We start from the raw sequence: 23,228 nt of genomic DNA, 5'->3' as shown, positions 1-23,228 counted from the left end.
AAAATGCTCTTTTATAATATAAATTTAAATTAAATTGGAGTTTTTTCCTTTCTCAGTGGTACATAAAATAATGATGTGTTTTATAATTGATGGCATTTTAGAGTCAGTGAAACACAGTTTTTATAACGGGTATCAACATTTCCTTTTCTTCAGGAGTCCATAACATGTAGTAGATACATATTTAGACTCAGTATATAGATTATGTCAAATTTCTGAACCTCTCTTTGACTAATCTGCAAAAGGAAATCCTATCCCATGACTATAAAATGTGTAGAAATCTCTTAGCAGAGTGTTTGGTGCAGAATTGTTAAATGTACAACAATAATAGCCATTATTGTTATTATTATCTTTATTTTTCCAGTTAATCTGTGAATTGGTAGAACTGGATGCAAAAGCCAGGTCTGCCACCAATTAAGTTTGGAATTTCTGTCTCACTTTCCTGTTTTACAAAAGAACGTTTTGGCTAAGATGACCTCTAAATTCCTTATGGTTCTAAAATTTTGTAATTTTACTGTCTAATTCAGAGTCTTAACAAAATGTAACCATCAGATGAATTTTCTTTGTTTCTTTCAGTTTGCGGGGACATCCATGGACAATTCTTTGACTTGATGAAGCTCTTTGAAGTGGGCGGATCTCCTGCCAACACTCGCTACCTCTTCTTAGGGGACTATGTAGACAGAGGGTACTTCAGTATCGAAGTAAGTCTGCATCATTTCTTCTTAGTTGCTCAGTAATGGATCAACAATATCTTAGCAAAATAAAGTGGTATATGTATTGCCTTAAGGAAATCTCTAGTCTTTAACAATGAACTTTAATACACGTAAATGTGTGGGAAATTCCATATCCTATTTTCCGTTGATTCTCATATGCTTTTTATTGCATAGAAATGCCAAGGAAATGGCTCATAGTAAGATTTTGCCTTTCGTACTTTTTATAGATTTGCAACTTTGCAAAACTTGCATGATATTTGACATTAGATAATTCTATCTCCTGTTGAGACAATGAATCAAATTTGATTAAATAAGCAGGAATGTGTTTGCCTGGTTATGTCTCATAATTATGAGACAATAAGTAATTTTTGTAAATTGATAGTCAAGTGCATGTGTCTGCATTTGTGTGTATGAGTCTGTATGAGTACACTGACAGCTGCTATATTTTGTCTTTTTTGGCACCTGTCATCTAATAGGGTAATTTGTCAAAATTATTAGTTAAAACAAAACAGATAACCTTTGAGTAGAGGTTCTTCCTCAGCCTCCCAACTGCATCTGCTTCAGGTAAGTACAAGTTACGTTCAGAATAAAGACAAGGCTCTTGTTTCATTCAGATGTTTTCTCTTTCTGGTGCTTAACGTGGTGTTTCATACATAGAAATGACTCATTAAATATTTATTAAAAGAAATAGTTTGAAATAAGAATAAGTTTTAAAGAATCAGAGCTCATGCTATAGTAGCTGACATTATATGTGCTCTTGGAAATAATGTGTTAAAAAGGAAAACAGTTATTCTTAATTAAAGAGAGAAATCAAATTTACTGAAGTCTCACACCGATGTCATACATTCATAACAACCATTTATTAAAGAGATTCTAGGTTTTTAAATTTTCATCATAATATTTCATTTATTATAGGAATATTTAATGTTGAAAAACATGTCACTCCTAAATGGCTTTTGTTTTTAAACTATTATACTAACTTTTGGAGGGGGGGTTATTCAATTCACCTCCCATCATTGACTATGCATATATGTATATATATATATGGCCCACCAATATATTAATCACATTTAAGGATCTCATTTAAAGATCACATATTTCTTAATCATTCATGGTGGTAAGGGAGGGAGGGGTGGTGTTGGTATATAAGTCCAAAAAGAGGAGTACATTTAGGTATTTCTTCAATGTATATGCACTGTAATTAGGAGAATTTAAAGGAATATACATCCTTGCTCTCTAGAAACCTAAATCTGTGTAGGAAAATATAACTGTAAAAAGCTTTATAGAATAAGAAGCCTAGAACAGATGGTTCCAGGATTCAATTATTATTTGAACTGATTATTAAAATCTTGGGATAAAAAAGGTACAGAAAATAATTACCATTGGAATATAGATGTTTGGGAGAATATCGAGGGCATATATGGCTGGGGTTAGAAACAAAAAACAAGTAAGATTTAACTAGGAGGGAAACTGAAGTGAGAAAAGTACAGAGGAAGAAATTAGCAAACCTCATAAACTTCATTCATGGGTTAACTTGACCAACATGGCAGAGAAGTGTGACTGAGTACAAATTTTGTAAGACCTTTGTATCACATTAGGGCTAGTATCTGCCAAGAGTAAAGGGAAAAAAAACCCAAACAAACATAATGGTGGTTTGAACAGGATAGAAGTTTATTTCTCTCTCTAGTAAAAGCTGATAGATGGGCGGACCCTGGCTCGTGTGACCCCGCCTGGTGCCAGGGCCCAGGGCCTCTGCCTTATTGATCTGACGTGCATGGCCTCGTTACAAAGTCAACCTCATGACCCAAGACTGTTACACCAGCTTCATCCCTCATATTCCCACATTACATGCAGCTAGAAGGAAAAGAAGGAAGAAAAGGGTATGTCCTCTCATTTAAGGATGTTTCCCATAAGTGGCACTGTTACTTCCCGTGGGCCAGAATTGGTTTACCTTGCGGTATATGATTTCCGTGTGTAGCCAGATTTGAGAAAGACTGCTATAAACAGAAAACAGTAATGGGAGATAAAGAGTTTCTGCTACTTCCTTTAAATTAGGGTCATGTGGAAACTAAGGAAATATTTTTAAAAATGATTTTAGTAACTTAAATTTATCTTATTCATTTAATATTTATATGCTCCTATGGAAGGTTCTGAGGATAAATGAAATTGGCGTTCTACTTTTCTTGAAGCCCACCTTCTAAGCAAAGAATGGCAAAGACTCTCCTGTTGGGAGTGATTATATTTTCTTAATCTTACCAGTCTATTTACCTTTGATTTTTTTACGAGAAGAGTTCAGGCTTCTGAATCTCTGGCCTCAAACCTTTTGAAACTTCCCAAACTCTCTCTAATTAGAGCTTTTCAGAACTGTTTCCTTAAAGAAGTTGCGAAGCAGTAATCACTGGTTCCTCAGTAGATTTTTATTTTAGTCTACAATTAATCTAGATTTTTGAACTATGAAAGTTGTGGTAGTTTATGTAATATGTCCCTTCTGCAATTCAAGCAAAGAATCAAAGTCTGAAACCAAATATTGGTGAAATATCGAGTGTGTGTATCATAGGACATTTAAAAGTTCTGAGATGCATATATCAGAGTCCCCATCTTCAAAAACAGCTCTTTAATTCAACTCTAAAAGTCTGGGAGTATAGCCCCGGGGACTTACCACATACACAAAGAAATGACAAAAGTGTGATAGCCTCAGAAGTAAAAATGATCCATTTTGATTAGACTGTGACCTTTGAGGGGTTTGAGAATGGCTCAGGGATATCAGCCTATTTAAAATAGAACTAATATTTATATAAAATATACTTACTGAAGATACTGTGAGGCTTCGTATTGTGGATTAAGGAAGCTGACATTGTTTGCAAGCTGGAAATGGTATTGTTTGCCTAGTATAAATGATCTCATTTATTCCTCACAGCTTTTCAAGGAACATGTAAATGTCTTTCTTTTCAGCATGCAGAAACCAAGGCTCAGAGAGAGTCACACACATAGTAAATGGCAGTGCCGGGATGCAAAGTCTGTGCTCTTTCCACTACATCCCATGCCTTGGCCATATACTCACTAAACGAACCACCAAAAATGCACACATCAGTGATGCAGGCACTGATACACACTCTTTGTATATAATATATATATTATATTACACATTACATAATGTGTAATTTAATATATATAATAACTCTCTGTATATAATATAATCTGAAGGGCAAAGCATTAAATATAAAATATTCTCTTTGCGTATCCTGTTGGTTTAAGATAAATTCTAAAATGAGAGCTCAGTTTTCCAGCGTGTACTATCCTAACAGGCTTCCTGATTCATCTCAATAATTGAGAGTTCCACTGCAGGTCTCCTCCTTTGGCTATTCTCTGGGCAAAGAGAAGCAGTTAAATTTAATTTTTATGAAATCAGCTTTGAAGAGTAGATTCAGATTTCATATAGTCTCAGCTGGGTAGTATTTACAGGCACTGGGTAGTGTGCTCTGGGCAGTACGTGGAGTTCATTTTATGCACTCCCTCCCCGCCTTTCCCCCCATCTTCTTTCGCCAAGATTAGAAATTGTTCCCCACAAAGTTAGCCCAAATGAAACAAACAACCTTCTGAATAGTGATGAAAGAGATAATTTTGCCTGGGATAATGATTTGCCTCACACCAAATACCATCCTCTTTCTCATGATGGCATTATGCTACCTAATCTCTTTGATCAAGGCTATGTGTACATATATACTGATAGTTTCGTGTCTGTTTCTCTGAGAATGCAGGGAAAAACTCAGAATTGCAAACAAAGGCACACACAACTGTTTCTTCTATTCACTTCCTCGGGCTCCCTTTCTAGCCATTCTGCCCTGCAAGACATTGCCTTGAGCTTAGAGAGCTGTGCCCCTGCACCAACGACTAGATCTCAGCCCAGGCCTCAAACACCTTTAAGCAGGAAGAGTAGTTGTGTTTATTAGCTGTAAGCTCATAGACTAGAACGAACCACAGCACGTCAGGCAATGTTCCATGCTTCTGCATGAGAATAACAAGCAAAGGGTACAGCAGGCAATGTTAGGTGACAGAGTGATGCCACAGACATGAGGAAGAAATTGTCTGGCTGTCTCCCTGCAGCCAGTCATCCTTATAGTGCATTGCTAGCTCCCACCGCTGCTTCTCTGTGTGCTTGTCAGACCAGGCAAATGATGTCTTAAAGGAGCAGCATTTGACATTTTTTCAGGAGTTTGGATCTTTTCCCAGCCAATGCATATCCCTCACTTTACCGTCCTGTGACTGAGAGACAGCACTTTTGATTAGAATGTTTCGCAGCATGTATAGTTATTTTAGGGAGCTGCTTGATATATATCTGAAACTGTATATATGTGTTTTTTACTTCTTGCTTCCTCTTTTACATCCTTCTTTACTCCCCTGTACAGGTTTTTAAGAATACACATCATTAAGAGGCATAAATTACCAAGTAAAGAACTGCACTGCTGTTATCAGTGAGCCAATTAAACTAATGAAGAAAATTATATCCTTAGTGCTGCTTCATTGGGGAAGCTGAATAAGAGAAAACTATGTCTGCCATAAAAAATTAAGAAAAAGATACAGGATGCTCGATCTTTCATATTGACTAAACCAAACTAATTTTAGATTGTAAATATCTGTTTAATTATTTAGAGTATGACTGGAAAGATAGTCGAGGTCCAGTTGAAAGTGATTAGTGCAATTAACTTACATCTCACCCTGCAAAAAAGCCAATGGAACTTGCCTCTCTATTTCTACTTTAACCAATTAATCCAGGGAAAATTTTATTCACATTAGCCATCTGATACCCCATGGACAAAAATAACCAATTATTTAACTAATTTTTCTTTCATTGTTCATTAAACGGGATAATTTTTTTACACGAGACTTTTCCTTTTTAACAGAATATCAGGTTATAATTTTGTTCAAGATCTTTAGCTCTCCAGAATGTTAGAGCTTTAGATGGCAAAATAGTTACCAGCAGGACAGTGTTGTGCTTGGCAGTGCTCTCCGACCAGATGTTGAGGGTGAAGCTCGCGGGGCTCCACTCTCCAGTCCACCCTTGCCCTGTCATTTACCATGCCACTTCTTCCATATTGGCTGCATTTGTGGTTTTATTCAGTGTTTGGGAAGATATTTTATTCTTGCCACAGGGGAGAGGGAAATAAAATGTGGAAAGCGGATTCTTATTTTTAGGGTACTCGAGCCAAGAATTTAGAAATTGAGTTTTCTTTTCTCTAGTCTTGTCTTTTTACTTTTCTTTCCTCCTCCCTCCCTTCCTTTTTCTCTGTCATCTCTCTCTCTCTCTCTCTCTCTCTCTCTCTCTCCCCCAATCTGTCTACTTCCCCCTCCTTTCTGACTGCCTTCCTTCTCATTTACAGGAAAGAGGCTCATGTTTCCTAAACTCCTGCTACATGCAGGGTGCTTTACATCCATTACATAATAAGGGACATGAAATGTGTACTGAATCATTTAAAAGGTAAATAGCTATGATGAGGATACCACAGAACCTTTGAGGTTTCAGTTACGAAAGAGCTATAGTAATCAAGACTAGAGGTGATAAAGCCATGTGCTAATGTCAAGACAGGATCTTTAACGGATGGCATAAAAAGAAAATATGGGCCCTAGAATGTGATTCCTCTAGTAGTATTTGAGTGGGGTTAAAAAATTGCATTTTAGATTTTTGTTGGAGAGGTTATAGCTTTGCTTTAAAATAAATTGTTATAGGCAAAACTAATCTAAAGAGTTCGGAATTGTGGTAACATTTTCCAAAGGACATTGATTTGGGAGGGGGCACAAGGGAGCCATCTGGGTGCTGAAATGTAACTGAATCTGGGCAGTGGTTTCATGGGAATATACATATGCAAAAATCCATTGACCAGTACCTTTAAGATAGATACATTTCACTGGATATAAGTTATACATTAGTGAAAACAAGAAACAAAGAAAACCTTTAAAAAAAGTAACTACAGAGTAGCCAAAACACATATTCTCTCCCACAATGTATGCATTAAATACAACACATTAAATACAATATAATTTTTAAAAGACTTCCCATACCCATCCCATTCCTATTCCAAATCAAACATCCAATGTTAACAACCTATTTGGAAAGATATTTTTATATAATTTATAATTTAATTTATATTTTAAATTTATAATTTTAAATTATTTATAATATAATATATAAACAAAACATACATATGATAAAATCTTATAAATTTTAAATTGAGAATAGTTCTCTCATTGACATTAATAACAGTGTATAAATATCATCTCTGAAGTGTGAGACAAGCTTGATAATACACACTCCTTTTACTAGAACATTGTAAGTGCACCTCTAAACCTGACACACAGCAATCAGAGACTCATTGAGCCACGTACACGTATCAACAGATCATAATCCTTCAATACAGGCCAGTTGGTCAACTTCTCAGAAATAGTACTATCATCTTTCACATGAACTTTAGGTAATAACTATAAGCAGAAAATGGTAATTATAAAATTAACTAATGTAACATATATATGTAAAATTTGATATCAGCTAATTATTTTTTTTTATTCAATCATAATTACAGTGAGGGGCAGTATCTTGCTTGAACAACTCAGTAATACATATTTTTTCTGATAATTAGTATTTTCTTCAAAACTTGGACTATATATTCAAACATTTATTTCCACTCATTTAATAAATTATCACAGGAGCTGACAGAGATGATTATTGTTCACAGGTAGCACCACAAATGAGTTGCCAGTAGCTTTTCCCTGTGGAGATTATCCGGCATACCTACTATATGTTGGAAAACTCATTATTAAAATGTAAATATTGTTTCAGTTTTGGTTTAAGATTTCAGTAACCAGAATCAGACTTTTGCCTCAATATTTTTCTGGTTCTCTAACGTCTTAACTTTCAGAATAAAGTTCATGAGGATAGAAAAGCATACTTGTTTTCAGTGTGCTGTCCCCTTCCCTGTGGATTTTTAATGAATGCTATTTGAGGATAATGAAATTGATGTTAATACTTGAGTATCCCAGTTATCTTAATTCACACTCCAGGAAGACTGTTTCGGTGTCGGTTGATTCCAAGCCTGGTGAATTTATACTTGGCCCTCATTTTTATGCAAACTGTAATACCCAAGTAATTAATTTGAGAGTTTTAAGGTATATGAAATGTTTCCCCTAGCTATCAGCAGCATATGTAGTGAGAGTCCCTGGCCTTCAGTTTATTTACAATTACGTATAAAACAAAAAGCTCAAGGCTTTACCAAAGGCACTGAAATGAGAGACAAGATAATGGGAGAGAAGAGTAGTGAAGGAGAGAGCATAATGGAAAATAGATACAGGGACTTTCCTGCTGGCGCAGTGGTTAAGAATCCGCCTGCTAATGCAGGGGATACGGGTTCGAGCCATGGTCCGGAAAGATCCCACATGCCGCGGAGCAACTAAGCCCGTGTGTCACAACTACTGAGCCCACGCACCTAGAGCCCGTGCTCCGCAACAAGAGAAGCCACCACAATGAGAAGCATGTGCACCACAACGAGGAGTAGCCCCCACTTGTCGCAACTAGAGAAAGCCCACGCAGCACTGAAGACCCAAAGCAGCCAAAAATAAAAAAATATAAAATAAATAAATAAATTTAAAAAAAAAAGAAAATAGTTACAATCCAAGTCAGCCTGAGCTTGCCAATGTTTGCTTCTAAATTTTGTGGTGCCTTTCCTTTCTAATTCTCCCATTTCTTTTACCTAATTTGTACAAAATAATTACCTTTATAAAGAAAAGTGACTTTATTTTATTTATTAATTGTCACATTTCTTCTCATACTTTGACACAAGTATATTTTCATTTTTAGTATATTTTCATTCGGGCTTTTCCCAATAAATTCTATGCAGTCCATTGTTTTCGTGTGGTGTCTAGATCTCCAGTGCAATGTTTATACTTTAGTATAGATGAACCTTGGCTCTGTACCAAAGTAATGTTTTCTGTTTGATTTTCAATATCTTCCGTAAAAAAGACTTAGCCTTTTGGGGACTTTTGGTCACAGTAGTGCATTTGGTTCATGTCTTCCTGATATGTCAGCCAAGGTATGTGTAAGTATAATGGAAAATATTTATTTTTATATTATTCTTTTTTTTTTTTTTCTCAGTGTGTGCTGTATTTGTGGGCTTTGAAAATTCTTTACCCCAAAACACTGTTTTTACTTCGTGGAAATCATGAATGTAGACATCTAACAGAGTATTTCACATTTAAGCAAGAATGTAAGTATACTTCAGGCTTCTTCATTTAACATCGTATGTGCTAAATAGTGATTTTAATCCATACAAAGAGCGTATTACAATATGATCCCTTGCTTAAAAGTCAAAAATTCAAAAACTGATACTATATTATGTCATTCCATTTTACTTTCTGAGCATGGTCAATTAAGAGAATTCAGAATTTCTTTTTAAATTATAGGTTTTTTTAAAGTGATATAAAAATTCAAATTAATATTTGATGTGATTTAGCCTAAGCAACAAGTGATGAAATTATTTTTTTAAATAGCCAGAATACTGCTGTTCAGGATAATCCTACTCTTTAATCTCAAATCACTCAGTAAAAACAAATGGAGGGCAGATTCCACATTGAGCCTCTCTTTCTGGACCCAGTAGATTTACCAGCCTTGAGTGGATTTTACAAAATTAAAGACAACTTCTTCCTTTAGAAATAAATACTAAGAGTGAGGAGTACTTCATATAAATTTCACTTTCCTCTTCTCTTAATTTTCCTCATTGTCCTTGGAAGTTTAAATTTTTCTTTGTCATTTAGTCCTATTTCAATGGAGCATAGAGACTTCTCTCAAAACATTAGATATAAGTCAATAAAGGAAAAGTAATGTGCAGTGATTTAGAAACAACTTTGGAAACTGTCTTGCAATCTGCTTTTCTACAAGAACATTCAGGAGAATCAGCCAGTTTTGTGTCCTCTTCTGTTGGTCTCCTAGTTGCTGTGTTTTTGTTTTTGTTTTTTTTAATACACATCTGCAGGTAACTAGCAGGGATATATGTATACAAAAGTTCTCACCTCTGTTACACAAAAAGTAACTAAAAACTGTCAAATATGGAAGGACAACAAAAATAAAAAATAGTAGATATAAAGATTAATATATAACTTTAAAAAGTCTTCTTTAATCACATTTGGAACTTTGCATGTGTAGTTATATGCTAATATGATTCCGGCAAGAAAACATTTTTTTAAAAACCCTATTTTTATGAACCAAATCCTATCTGTGAAATCATAAGAGTAAGTAGTTGGTTTTTAATCATATGTTAAAGGTAAAATAAAGTATTCAGAACGCGTATATGATGCCTGCATGGATGCCTTTGACTGCCTGCCCCTGGCTGCCCTGATGAACCAACAGTTCCTATGTGTACACGGCGGTTTGTCTCCAGAGATTAACACCTTAGATGATATCAGAAAAGTAAGTTCTGTTATTTTCCAAGTCTACCATTTGGTGTCTTTCAATAATAAATGCAAGGCATTAATTTCCCTGCCTTTATCACTAACTTGATACTTCTGAATGAAAATGATTTAAACTGGTCATGAATCTCTTTTTTTTTTTATCTAGAAAGAAACATATATTTATACTTGGAAGAGTTTTCATCTCAAAAACCTCAAGTTTCATTTTACCATGTGATGTGTCATTAGAAATACTAAATATCTGATCACTAAAATATATATATACATATATATATGTGTGTATATATATATATATATATATACACACATATATGTACACATATATATATGCCTTTTCATTTCCCCTTGGCTTGTTTCAAACAATGCGTTGTATATTCGTGGTATATTACAGTTAAAAGATGTTGCTTTCCTCTTGGGAAAATATCACAACTTGACCTTTAAAATGTGTCCATATTGGCATTTTTTAAAAATCTAACAATTTTCACGGCTTAAAATTGTAAAGTAACAACCTAACAAAGGCTATGATGCTATTTTATTGATTGTACTGAGTGGCAAGGTGGAAAGCAGTTGATTTTTTTAAAGAGGTATTTTTCTACTTAATTAGGTCTTACTGTTGTTTTGGCCAGCAAAAAGATGAGTTAGATTGAATGTGGGAATATCTCTTTCATGAGAAAATGTAGTATAGGATAGTTTTATGTAGTGGAAGAGACAGTCTTTTATTTCTTTGATTATGCTCAATATTCTTTTAAAATTTCATTGTTTTTTAAAGAAAAACTATATTTAAGTAAGTAAAACAGTCAAATTCTATCTGAATACTCTATCATTAAGGTCCAAGTCTTCAAATGTAAAAATAATATTGTATTTACTTTCCTGTTAGAAAGGAAATTCATGGTTTTTATTTTTTAAATTAAACAAAAATACATTAAATAAACCTTTGTTTCCTGCTCTGTGTGTTTGTGTCCTTTTTTATAAGACACCATTACACGTCTGCTTCTGGTGTTCTGTAGCACACAGAGGATTGATATTTGCTCTATATTTCAAGTTCTATAGAGATAGGACACTGAAGTGTAGTCATGGAGCTCAAGTATAGAGTGGTTCACTTTCTGCATGAATGTAACCACTTTATTCTTCTAGAGTCTGATGGACTCCTGAAATCAGTAACTAAACTTGTTATCATAAATTATGTAGATTTTTAAAATATGCTCTGCTATCCCTAGGACTTTGTTTCTGGCATGTTTCAGATATTATGTTCAATTTTTGTATTTGTCATTACACTTTGGACTGAGCCATAAGGTGATTTTTATGTTTGCGTTTACCATATGCCAGTTAGAGTTTCTACCACACTTACTTTAATTAACTTCAGAGTTGTGTATTTTCACAGTAGATGGTATTAATTTCAGAATGCATTTTATAACTTTTCCAGAATAAATTCTATATTCTGGTTGCCTTACCAAAGCTCTAGCTGGGAATTCACATTAATCAGGAAGTCTCCCCTCCTCTACTGTTCTATCCCGAATAATCAGTTCTTGCTTCTCAGAAAGAAATTCTGTATTTTTATGGACAAGCATTATTTTTCTTGTATGAATTGTTCCAAAAGCATAAATTATTTAAATTATCTTAAGTCTAAGTTTGCAATGAATATTTTACGTATAGTATAATGGTTGAAATATAGAGGGTCTTGTCTTACTGAAGTTTTTCATTGGATGTTGAAAAAGTGAAATACTGCTTCGTTCTTTTTAGATATTAGTAAAAAATGGTGTGTAGCAAAACCATTATTTACAACGCCTTTTATGTCTCAGAAAAAGAGAGAATTTGATAGGCTGTCAGCCTTATATATTCACCTGTCCCTATGGGGGTTTTTTAAATATTAAAGTATTGAAAATGGAGAATATTGGTTCTTAATGGGTTTTCAAAGCTGTTTTAGGCTTTTTTTCAAGAGACTCCATAATATCTGCTAACTTCACCCAAGATCCTTTAATTGTAGTCAAATCAGGATAAACTATAAGAAGGTGACTGTTATAAAATTGTTGGTGAAGTGTCATTTCCAGTTATTGTATTGCTCATAGCTTCTAAATGTACCATTTTAAATTGAAATATGACTTTGCTAAACATTTATAGCTGGAAAATTGGAAAATGGATTTCATATGAGGACTTAAGGTAAAACTATAGAGCTTAGAACTGTGAGCTGAAGAATGACCAGCTAAATTGGAGTTCATTTTACTGCTTATTGTTAAGACGGTTTGTACCCAGTAAAATGACTCCAATCATCTTGGACTTTAGAAACTTAGATATCCCCTAATGAGTGAATATCCAAAATGTCATATAGCAAGTAACTACTCTTAAAATGAAAGCCGTCTGTTCTCAAAATTATATCGTTGAATATAAACACTGTAAATCGTTCCCCATTCTGATTTCTAAATCACAGTTTAATGGAGGCAGTAACAGAAATTTCCCCAAAGGTAAAAAACAAAAGCTTCTCCTCAAGAAATGAAGCACAGTTAGAGTCACATCAATTGGTAATAACTAAAACACTGGCTGGATAAAATAAAAAGGAGAGAAAGACGGAGAGGAAACCAGGAGAAAGAAGAAACAGAGTAAAGAGTGGGAATTAAAGAGGCAAGAGGGAAGCAAAGGGTGAGCTGAAGGCAGATAATAAATGAGTGTCAGGAGGAAGAAGGAAGGAAAGTTCAAGAAAGGTGAAGAGTAGAAGAGTGGGGAGGAAGGAGCACAGGTCAGGAGGGAGGTAGGAGGCAGTTCACGCTGCGCTGTGGCTGGGGAGCAAACGTGGGTACTGCAAAATGCTGGTCTCTTCTATTTCTGAATTCCAACTTTCCAAAGATTAGTATTTTGTTCTCTGTCTTCTATTTTTCTTAGTTAGACCGATTCAAAGAACCACCCGCTTATGGACCTATGTGTGATATCCTGTGGTCAGACCCCCTGGAGGATTTTGGAAATGAGAAGACTCAGGAACATTTCACTCACAACACAGTCAGGGGGTGTTCATACTTCTACAGGTGAGGACGGAGAGCTCCAGCTTGCCTCTTGGAGCATGTGACATTCGTTAACTGTTGTTATTCATCAGTCCATGTAGTTGATTAAGTTATTATGTGCGTGTAACGTTTCTAGGAAGCAAGTACAAATGAAAGGTTCACTTTGATAGCCTGGTTCAAATGGGTTCTTAGCCCTTGGAGAATAAAAATATAAATAAGTAAATGGATAGAGAAATAAATGAATGTATCTATATAGACATATAGATATAATATCTGCGAAAAATAGAAAAGGCATAAAAGCGGCAAGTGGCTTCAGCATGACAAAGCAGCGGAAGAAGGTAGTAGGGTTTAGTAGGAGATTCGTTCTGTTTCAGGAACTGTAGGGAAAAAATCCAGTGCCAGCCTCGATTTTCTTTTTTCTTCATTCAATTATGTCATCACTTAAAATTATTTTTACCAGTTTTCATAACTTAAATGAGAAAAGGAATGTCAAATTGATCAATTAAATTATTTTCAAGTTATTCTTAAATTTTCTTAAGTTCATTGGACTTCCTGAATAAATTAAAATTAGCAGCAACCCAGTATATAGGTGCCATAGTAAATTTATTCTTAGCACTTTGACAAGCCATGTTGACAAAAATTTTATAGTAATGTTTCTATTTGCAAATGTATGGAGATTTGGAAACATTACCACCCCCAATATCATTTCAGAGCACTTCAGGAAGAAATCAACACCGCAGTTGGGTTTTTGCATATCCTCACGATTTCCCTGACATCTTAGTTACCTCAATTTTAGCCTACTGCCTTTTATTACCCCTTATCAGACATATAGTTTGATGTGAAAGTGGCCAGAATGAAAGTGCAAAAGAGATTATGGAGAAGTTGAGAATTTAAGTTCTAGAATACATAGTCTTTTAAAAAAAAAAAACTGAAAAGTCATACCTGATATTCACTGAAGTTTACACTCAATTCCTGCCCTGGCAGCCAAGCTAATGACCAGGCTGGAAGAACTCTGTAAAATGCATCCAACCACCTATCTTTCATCTCTAGAGTAAGCAGATATCATCCTTCTGCATAACATTGATCAGAGTTTATTCTGGAACATTTTGGTGGAAAATTTTGTTCCATACATTGTTTCCCTTATGGGGGAAAAAGTTTCCTTTTCTTTATCTGTTGATGTGATTGAGAAATTGAAGTTTGCGAACAGAAAGTCTTGTACACTATAAAGCATCATTCAAAGAATGGTTTTTGTTTTAAATATTAAGAAAGAGGTTTGTCCCAAGCTTATTTATCAGAAAGTTTACAATTCATTTCTATGTTTTGGAAATTTTGGCTAAAATTAAGAGTCATGGTATAGTATTTCTGAAAAGCCTAAGGTTTCTTTTCAGTAATTAGTTAATTGGAGAGTAGTCTTTTATTAAAGACATTCCAACTTTTAGTGAAAAGTTGTATTGTTGAAATATATCAAAGCCAAGTGTTCAATTTTTCAAATCTGGTGTCAAATCCCTAATTATACCAGGAATGTTTAAATTACTTATTTGATACCACTGAGTTGTGCTTCAATAATACAATATCAAATAAAATATAAACCTCTTGATTTCGATATTAAGCCATATTGCATTAATCTTTTTTTAATTCATAGTATAACATTCCTCTATTAGTTTTCTGAGTCAGCTGTTCAAATATATTCTAAATAAAGTCCTGTACTGAACTGATATAAAGTTATGGTATATTTTTGTTTTGTGAATATAGACACAGATGTGTTTACGTCAGACATAAAGTCCATCAACTAGATAATGGGAGGATTATGCGTGTTTTCACAATTTTCTTCTCACCAAAATTATTATTTAACTCCTCTCCTTAGAGGTTCTTAAGAGATAATGATCGCTAGCCATGAGAAATGCTGACTGTCAACATCTACAGCCTATGTACTCTGAGAAATGGCAGAGCAGTGTGGATTGTTTTATCTGAAGAGAAAAATGACTCACACATTCTCCTAGAGCTTTTTGATTCTTTTGTCTTTAGTGTCATCTTGAAGGTGTCAAGACACCTCTGTGGTCATGGTTTATAAAGCTGATCTAGAGGGGCACAAAGGAACAATCAAATTGGTAAAAGAACTTGGTGACAATTACCTGTTTGAGTTATTGGCAGTTAGTTTGATCCACAACTCCCAGTTTTATTTCACATGTGTCTGTAGAGTTTGTACATTTAAATTGCTATGCCACCCTATCCATGATCTAATGTATTATCTGGACCATGATTTAAATAAAATGAAGTTATATGGGCTTCCCTGGTGGCGCGGTGGTTGAGAGTCCGCCTGCCGATGCAGGGGACACGGGTTCATGCCCCGGTCCGGGAAGATCCCACATGCCACGGAGCGGCTGGGCCCGTGAACCATGGCCGCTGAGCCTGCGCGTCCAGAGCCTGTGCTCCGCCACGGGAGAGGCCACAGCAGTGAGAGGCCCGCGTACCGCAAAAAAAAAAAAAAAAAAGTTATACAGATAGATGCATCTGTAAGAATTTGCCAATGCTGCTCATGAGTTATAGAAGACAGTCCATGTAGCAGAGAGGAAGGAATCCATAAGAACTCTGCTTTTGCCCCAGTGCTACCATCATCTTTAGAACCTTAGACCAGAGTTTGCATACTCAGTGCCTATAATGTTCAAGTAACTAAGATGCTGGAAGCAGCCACGCACTAGAGTATAAAAGTTCGTGAGGATTGTGACAAATCAGAGATAAAATTTCATTTTCATGGAGACCAAATGAAGCCGTCAGCCAGGTTTGGTGCTTTGGGTGGTTTACCTTGGAGGCATCCTGTAAGCTGTGTGTTCTAGGTGTAGCTTGCTTCAGAAGAAGTGAGTTAAACCAGCCATTTTAAAGTTCCTCTATATGCTGAGATTTGAAGAATATCTTGACGGTCACTTAAAACATGTTTTTGAAGCTACAAATGGCAGCTCACTCAAATCACTACTGGTCTCTTAATCACAGATCAACAGCCTTTCTTCTGTTCACAAGCAACCCAACTTCTCTTCTACAGTTGACACTCTTGTCCACCCCTTCCACCTTGAAATGCTCTGGTTCCTCCTTTTCCTCATATCCTGATTCTCCTCTGACTTATCAGGCAGATCCCTGACTCTTCTCCTGCCTCTTTCTTTGTCTTCCTCCTGCTCTTGACATTTTTCTTCACACTGTTCCCAGGAACCTCATCTATTCCCTTAGCTTCACTGTAAACTTTGAACTCTGTGGTTAGATTACCAGATCTATGTCTGGTCCCTTTGTCTCTTTATCTCTCCTGAGCTCGAATTCTCTATGCCTAGTTTTCTGCTGGAATTTTTATCTTAAATGTTCCGTTGTCACCTTATCCTGAACTCACCTTGCCTGAAAAGGTTTATTATTTACCTTCCCACTTGCTTAATTCCCACTGGAGATTTCTCCTGGTTTTTCTGTTTCTATTAACAGTTCATTTTCCCAGTCACACAGACTAACAAATACCTTTGCTTTTTCTTCTTGTGCTGAAATCACCACCAACCAGTCATCATGTCTTATTGACCCTTTCTTTAAAATATAACCAGCATCTAGACCATCCTGCCTTCCCTCCCTCCCACTCTGAGTTCAAGACCTTCAATTTTAGCCTGTCGAAATCACACCTGATTTCACAGCACCTTCCTATCCCCTCCCCTCAATTCACACTGTTCCATTCATGGGTAACCTTTTGAGAATTCATTCATTCATTCAATTATTTAACAAATATTAGCTGAGCACCTACTATATATGCCTTCCATAAGGTTTTATCGGTAAAGTCCCCGCCTTTGAGTGAATGACAGTCTAGTGGCAGAGACCAATAAATAGAAACTGATAAATTGCAAGGTGAGTAGTTCTGTGATAAATGTGGAGGTTATCTCTCTCTCACACACACACAAGGATGAATGGGGTTTAAGGGACTACTCATGGTGGAAATGTTATTAGACCTAAGTGTTAAAGGATGAGTAGAACATATCCAACCAGAATCAGTGGGGGAGGCTCTTGAAGACAGGGAAGTGGTGAAAAATATGAGGAAGATAAAAACTCTGGGAATTCTAGAAAGATGACTACCCAAATGGTCTCACTTTACCCCCAATCCCAAATTACAGGTAGCAGCTTTGGTATACACTAAAGCGGAACCTTCATATAACTAAGCTATTCTACTCCTATTTTTATATCCACTAGAAATGTGTACACATGTGTGCCAAAAGACATATACAAGATTGTTCATAGCAGCAGTATTCATAATAGCCAAGAAATGGAAACAACCCAAATGTCTGTTTAGTAGAATGAATAATAAACTGTAGTATATTTATGCAGCTATATACAGCAAATGAGAATGAGAAAAACTGCACAGAACAACATGGATGAATGTCACAAGTATAATGATGAGTGGAAGAAACCAGGTACTAAAGAGTGCGTACTGGGTGATTTCATTGAAATAAGAGTACAGCATTAGAGACACCAAGTCTATAAGGTTAAAAGCCAGGATGGTGGTTACCCTTAGTGAGGAGGTGGTGGTGACTCGAAGGACATATGAGGAGTTCAGGTAATGTTCGTTGTCTTGATCTTAGTGCTAGTTCCAAGGGTGTCCACTTGTAATCGTCTGATCGGTGCAACTTTCTGTAAAGATGTTATACTTCAGTAAGAAGTTTGCCTTAAATAAAAATTGCTCACTGCTCCTGAGGCAGCTGGCAGCTGAGGACTTGAGCTCTGGTGAAGTTCTGGCAGGAAGGGCTGGAGCCCTTCCAGACTTGATCCCTAGTGGGCAAAATGAAATTAGTTTGGAGAACCTGGGGCAAAGAAAAAAACACAGCAAGTCCTAGGAAAAGATAGGCCTGACAGCATCCGGGCAGTGCCAGGACACCCCAGGGCTAAGAACCCATTGCTAGGCCCCAAGAAGCAGAGGAGGAGCTGGGAAGGGGGGCGAGTCCTCCATACTACCAGGCTGAGAGTGGGCGAGGCACCAAGGAGGCGGGTGGAGGCTTTCTGTTGGTCCACTGGCAAGGGATTGCAGGCTGCATGCCTCTGCTTCGCTGGAGCCAATGAGGGAAGGAAACCCTTTGCATCTCGCACCTGCATAACTGCCCCTGTTGAGGCTCCTCCAACAGTTGTGTGTGAGCTTCAGTAAGCTGACAAATTGCTGCTGAGCATTTAGGATATGAAGGCAAATACAACAGTGTCTGTCTCTTAAGGCATTCGCTATTGCTGGAGAGCAGATGTATAAACATAAATTACACTACAGTGTGACAAGTGATGTATTAGATTCATATGTTATGGGAACATAGTGGATGTAGCAATTTTATGCACCTCAGGGTGAGGTAGGTTTGAAGGGAAGGGTTCACAAATGATAATTTAGCTAAGGCTTCGCAGAAGAGTGGGCCTTTGCAGAAGAACAAACAAACTCAGGGAAAGTATATGCAAAGGCATAGAAGCATAAAAAGGCATTTTAATAATGCCTGCTGGCTATTATCATGGTTAAAGCATCTGAAATCTACAAGATTTATTTCAAGGTCTAAAATAGAGTTTAATATAGCAAGAAACAAAAATAATAAGAGAAGCAATAGAATGAGTCTAATAATAGCTGTTCGCTCTAATGCCCAGCCACTTTTTCTATCATTTCTCACATTTTTGTCTTTTCTACTTTCTTTACCTTTGTTCATGCTCAGTCTCCTCCCTATTCCTTTCCTTCCTTCGGCGGAATTTAACCCCTTGCCTGTCTGCTAATCCCCATAAGTTATTGCCTCTAAGGTCTAACACAAGTCACAACTAACAAATGGAACAGCTACTGCTGGAATCTGGGGTTGCTGACTCACGTTCTGTGGCGCATTCTTACCTCCACACTGTGGTAGTGAGGAGACAAATAGGAGTGGCTGAATGTCTACTGCCATGGGCCAGGCACTGGGCTAGGACATCTACATATATTGCTACTTCATTTAATCTTCATCTCAATTCTATGAAATAAATAATACTGTCTGCATTTTTGCAAATGGGGTAATTCAGGCTCAAAGAAGTGGAATAAGAACCCAAATCTAAGGATCCTTACTATTCCATGGAAATTTCCACCTCCCTTTCTACTCAGAGAAGGTGCATTTTCTAGTGCTTAAGGAATAATCATATTCCAATAGGAAAAAACCCCAACATTTTCAAAGACTACAATAGCTTCTTTCCCAAATACAGCAACGCATGCTGGTAAATGAATATCACAAAGCTGAAAGCATCACTGGCCTTCACCAATCCTTGAAGCAAGTGTCATTAGAAGACATGTTAAGGACATAGGGTTAAAAAAAACTGTTCCAGCAGAATCACTCATACAGTTAGATTGTGCCTGACAAGGGTACCCCTGTGGAGGGGGATGAGTGGGGCTGAGATTCAGCCCACCTTCTGCTCAGAAGGCCATGGCCCCGGCTTGAGCTGATCAGCCTGGAGGAGGAAAGGCTCTTTTTTCTTGGTGGGCTCAGAAGTGTCACCTTATTAATGAAAAGAGAAAGGGAAAAAAAAAAACTACTACAAGATAGATGTTTTTCAAAAAGATTTCCTCAGACCCACATGCTTTCTTTTTTGCTTTATAATTTCTACAAAGCTTTACTATTTTATCTTTAATGTAGTTTTTTTAATTAAAAAAATATGTTTTACCTTGCTACCTAGATTATATCTTCAGGACAGAAACCATGCCTTGCACTTATCATACCACCTCTCCCTGTGTCTCATAACAAATGGAAAGAAAATCACCGATTAGTGTTTGATAAATTATTGGTGAATTAATGATTTTCCAACTCTCCCTATGGCGTTAAGGTGTTCTGAACTCTGCTTTTCCTACCATTCTACGTGTATCTTTTTTAATGCTTTTCAGCTGAACACTTTGTGGTTTATCATCATTTCCATTAAAAAGCATAAAAATGTTGTAGAGGGTTTTTTCCTAATATTGTTCAAGAAATTATTATTTAGAAAAATGTTTGTAATTCTTAGAAAGTTCAAGTATTTGAGTATGCATGCTTTTACATTTCTAAAAATCTTCTTCAAAATGAATTCGCTGCAAGTAATCAAGTGTTCCTCACTTAAAGCTATTAACCTAGCAAATTAACCTAGCTAGGTTAATTTTATCTTCTTCAGATTTCCATTAAATATAAGATGTATATTTCCATGGGGGAAAACTTAGCTTAAACACATAAGGGTATCAAATTTAGCATGAAGAAAATATATTAAAATTATGTTTTCATAAGACTAGGTAACTTCTTCTAAAAGGAAAAAAATAGATAAAAAAGAGCAACCAAGCCATTTGCACAAGGGAAAAAGCGACAAACATAGACAAACAACCTCTGTCTTACAGTGGTACAACAAGGCAGTAGTGTCTTTCTAAAGAAGCATTTTGAGGGCACAAGAAATGTAAGTACACTGCTTAAAGAGATAGGGAGGGAACATTTATTGAGTGCCTCCGCTACTCTGTCACCCTTTGGCTGGGCATCTTGTAGCTAATATGTACAAGCAAATGCGCTAGTTTTGAAGACCAACCAGTGTCTCTGAAATTAAGGTCTCTTTTGTTGACACACTGATCTGGAAAAGTGATATACTCACCTTTTCCCAAAGTAGAACAGAAGTCTTTGACGGCACATGTCGGCCAACTCTTGATCTAGGTACCATGTGGACACGTTTCCATGTAGACACTCTGGGTGGACCATCTCCTCCAATTTGTGGGTCATGCTCATGTTCATCAGTTAGGTGGTTTATTTATTGGGATGACCTGGGAACACTAAGAAGGGAAGGCGCCATGGATGTCTCCTCTTTCTCTCTCCCTAGCAAATTGGTAGAATATTCTAGAAGACACATGTGCGCGCGCGCGCGCGCACACACACACACACATGCACACAAATATGTGTGCACATGTTGCACATGCACAAAGACTATTTTTGATTTCGGATCCCACTTTTGCCAAAGAACTGAATCCTTTTTATAATCAGTATCTCTATAGTGATATGCCATCTTAATGGTATTTTTTTCCTCTTAATCAGAGAATTCTTACAAAATCTGTAGCATAGAAATGATTTTCATCTTCTCTTTTTTTTTAATTATTTGAGTGACATATATTATTATTTCCCCAAAGAGCTATTTTTATAATTGTGAGTTGTTTCCTATAGTATATGTAGTTTAGGTTCTAGTGAATATCTGTAGTTTGTTTATATTTAAACAAGCATTGGTTTGCTGTCTCTTGATTTGAACTATCTAAAATTTATTCATTTTTATGATGTACATTTTTCTCATTAAAAATTCTTGGAGCAGAGATAAAGGGATTGCAAAAGGTCTTTCAAGTTTAGTTTGTAATTTGAATTTCATTTTTAATGAAGTTTTCATCTTTGGTTTTGAGACTTTCTTAACAGACAAAATCCTATTGATTGTATGTTTGATATTTTTATTAAGTCACAGGAAACAATGTCTTAAGATAAAATTCTGTTGGTCACATTTAAAGTACACATTTTTAAATCTTGTGGATTTCATAATTCTGTTTAGATTTTGAATGATATAATCAGTTGATGTACCCATAAAGAAGTTGACAGTTTGACTTTTCAGAAGACTTACTCTCTCCCACTCCCTAGCTCAGTCCTTTCTGTCAAGCTCTCAAGCAGGCACCCAAATACAAATAATGCTATATTTGAGAAAATTGGGATTTATACTTTAAATTCCACTCTTATGTTATATTTATGCTTCCGTTCACTTTGTGTTTAGATGTAGACTTAATAATATTGATTTTCTCTATGAGTTGGATACTTTTCTAGTGTCGTTATATAATGACAGCATTCTTTTTCCAATTCACACACCTCCAGCCCTTTAAAAGTACAGCTATAGGGAATTCCCTGGTGGTCCAGTAGTTAGGACTCAGCGCTTCCACTGCAGAGGGCCTGAGTTCGAACCCTGGTCAGGGAACTAAGATCCCTCAAGCCATGCGGTGCGGCCTAAATAAATAAATAAATAAATAAATAAAAGTACAGCTGTAGGCAGATGCAAACTATAATAATGGAATGGAGAAACAACAAGGTCTTACTGTATAGCACAGGAAACTATATTCAATATACTGTGATAAATCATAATGGAAAAAAAATAATGTACATATGTATGTATAACTGAATCACTTTGATGGACAGCATAAATTAACACAACATTGTAAGTCAACTGTACTTCAAAAAAAAAAAAAAAAGTATAGCTATAGGTACTTTTTCTGCCACAGTGGAAAACCTGTCCTTAGAACCAAGAGGCTTGTTTCATGAATGATGTATGTTTGATTATAATTGATCCAGTCACATAAATCTGGATGTCATAGATAAATGTGCTACTCTTGATGATTTCATAACAGATACTTTTCTCTTTTCTTTTTGTCTCTGGCAGTTACCCGGCTGTATGTGAATTCTTACAGCACAATAACTTGTTATCTATACTCCGAGCCCATGAAGCGCAAGACGCAGGGTGAGCCGTTTTGTGGGTTTATGAAAACCATGCATTGCCCTTTGTCAGTCCCTCATATGCTGGGCAGTGGAGGTTCCCTTTGCCAAGCTCTCTCCCTGAAGGAATTAGACCTAAAAATTGCCTTCTGGTGACACAGATATGGCAGGGTCCTGGGGAATAAGTGGTTTGCAGAAGTGCTGTAAAGTCCCCTTTAAAGTCCTTTCGTTTTTAGCTTGAAGAGGTAGAATTTTCACCTGGCTGTCTTAAGCACTGTGAGGCCACCTCCTTTTATTTCTTGCAATTCCCGCTCTTACCGTTGTCCCATAAGTGAGTAAATTGCCCGCTACTTTTCAGTCTTGGTTGGCAATGTGGATGAGAATTACACATACGTATTTAACAGGTATTTCTTGTTTAAAGAATATCATTCCTGATCCCAAGTTTTAAAGGGCAAAAACAAGAGACATTCAAATGATGGGGAAAATCCTATATTCTAACTAACAAATGCATAACATGATTTTGTAATATCTGGTAAATTTTAAAAATGTAAACTGATTCCAAGGATTTAGAAATCTAAAAAATATCAGATATGCACTTTGATGGTACATTCAATCTACATTTGGGA

The 23,228-nt window shown here is 36.2% G+C and overlaps 1 protein-coding gene across 1 annotated transcript in view; it reads left to right on the top strand.

The window, feature by feature from the left end:
• PPP3CA (protein phosphatase 3 catalytic subunit alpha) overlaps window positions 1–23,228 on the top strand; it is a 299,648-nt gene that overhangs the window by 220,864 nt on the left and 55,556 nt on the right. The window contains exons 3-7 of the mRNA XM_027117002.1: window positions 574–698; window positions 8,851–8,962; window positions 10,016–10,161; window positions 13,035–13,174; window positions 22,550–22,627. Coding sequence (XP_026972803.1) covers window positions 574–698; window positions 8,851–8,962; window positions 10,016–10,161; window positions 13,035–13,174; window positions 22,550–22,627 — 601 coding nt within the window. The remainder of the gene's footprint in view (window positions 1–573; window positions 699–8,850; window positions 8,963–10,015; window positions 10,162–13,034; window positions 13,175–22,549; window positions 22,628–23,228) is intronic.

Source organism: Aethalodelphis obliquidens, unplaced genomic scaffold (assembly GCF_003676395.1).
Source record: "Aethalodelphis obliquidens isolate GAN/ISIS:26980383/991018 unplaced genomic scaffold, ASM367639v1 scaffold17, whole genome shotgun sequence".
Lineage (NCBI taxonomy): Eukaryota > Metazoa > Chordata > Mammalia > Artiodactyla > Delphinidae > Aethalodelphis > Aethalodelphis obliquidens.
This window is presented reverse-complemented; position numbering and strand designations above follow the sequence as displayed.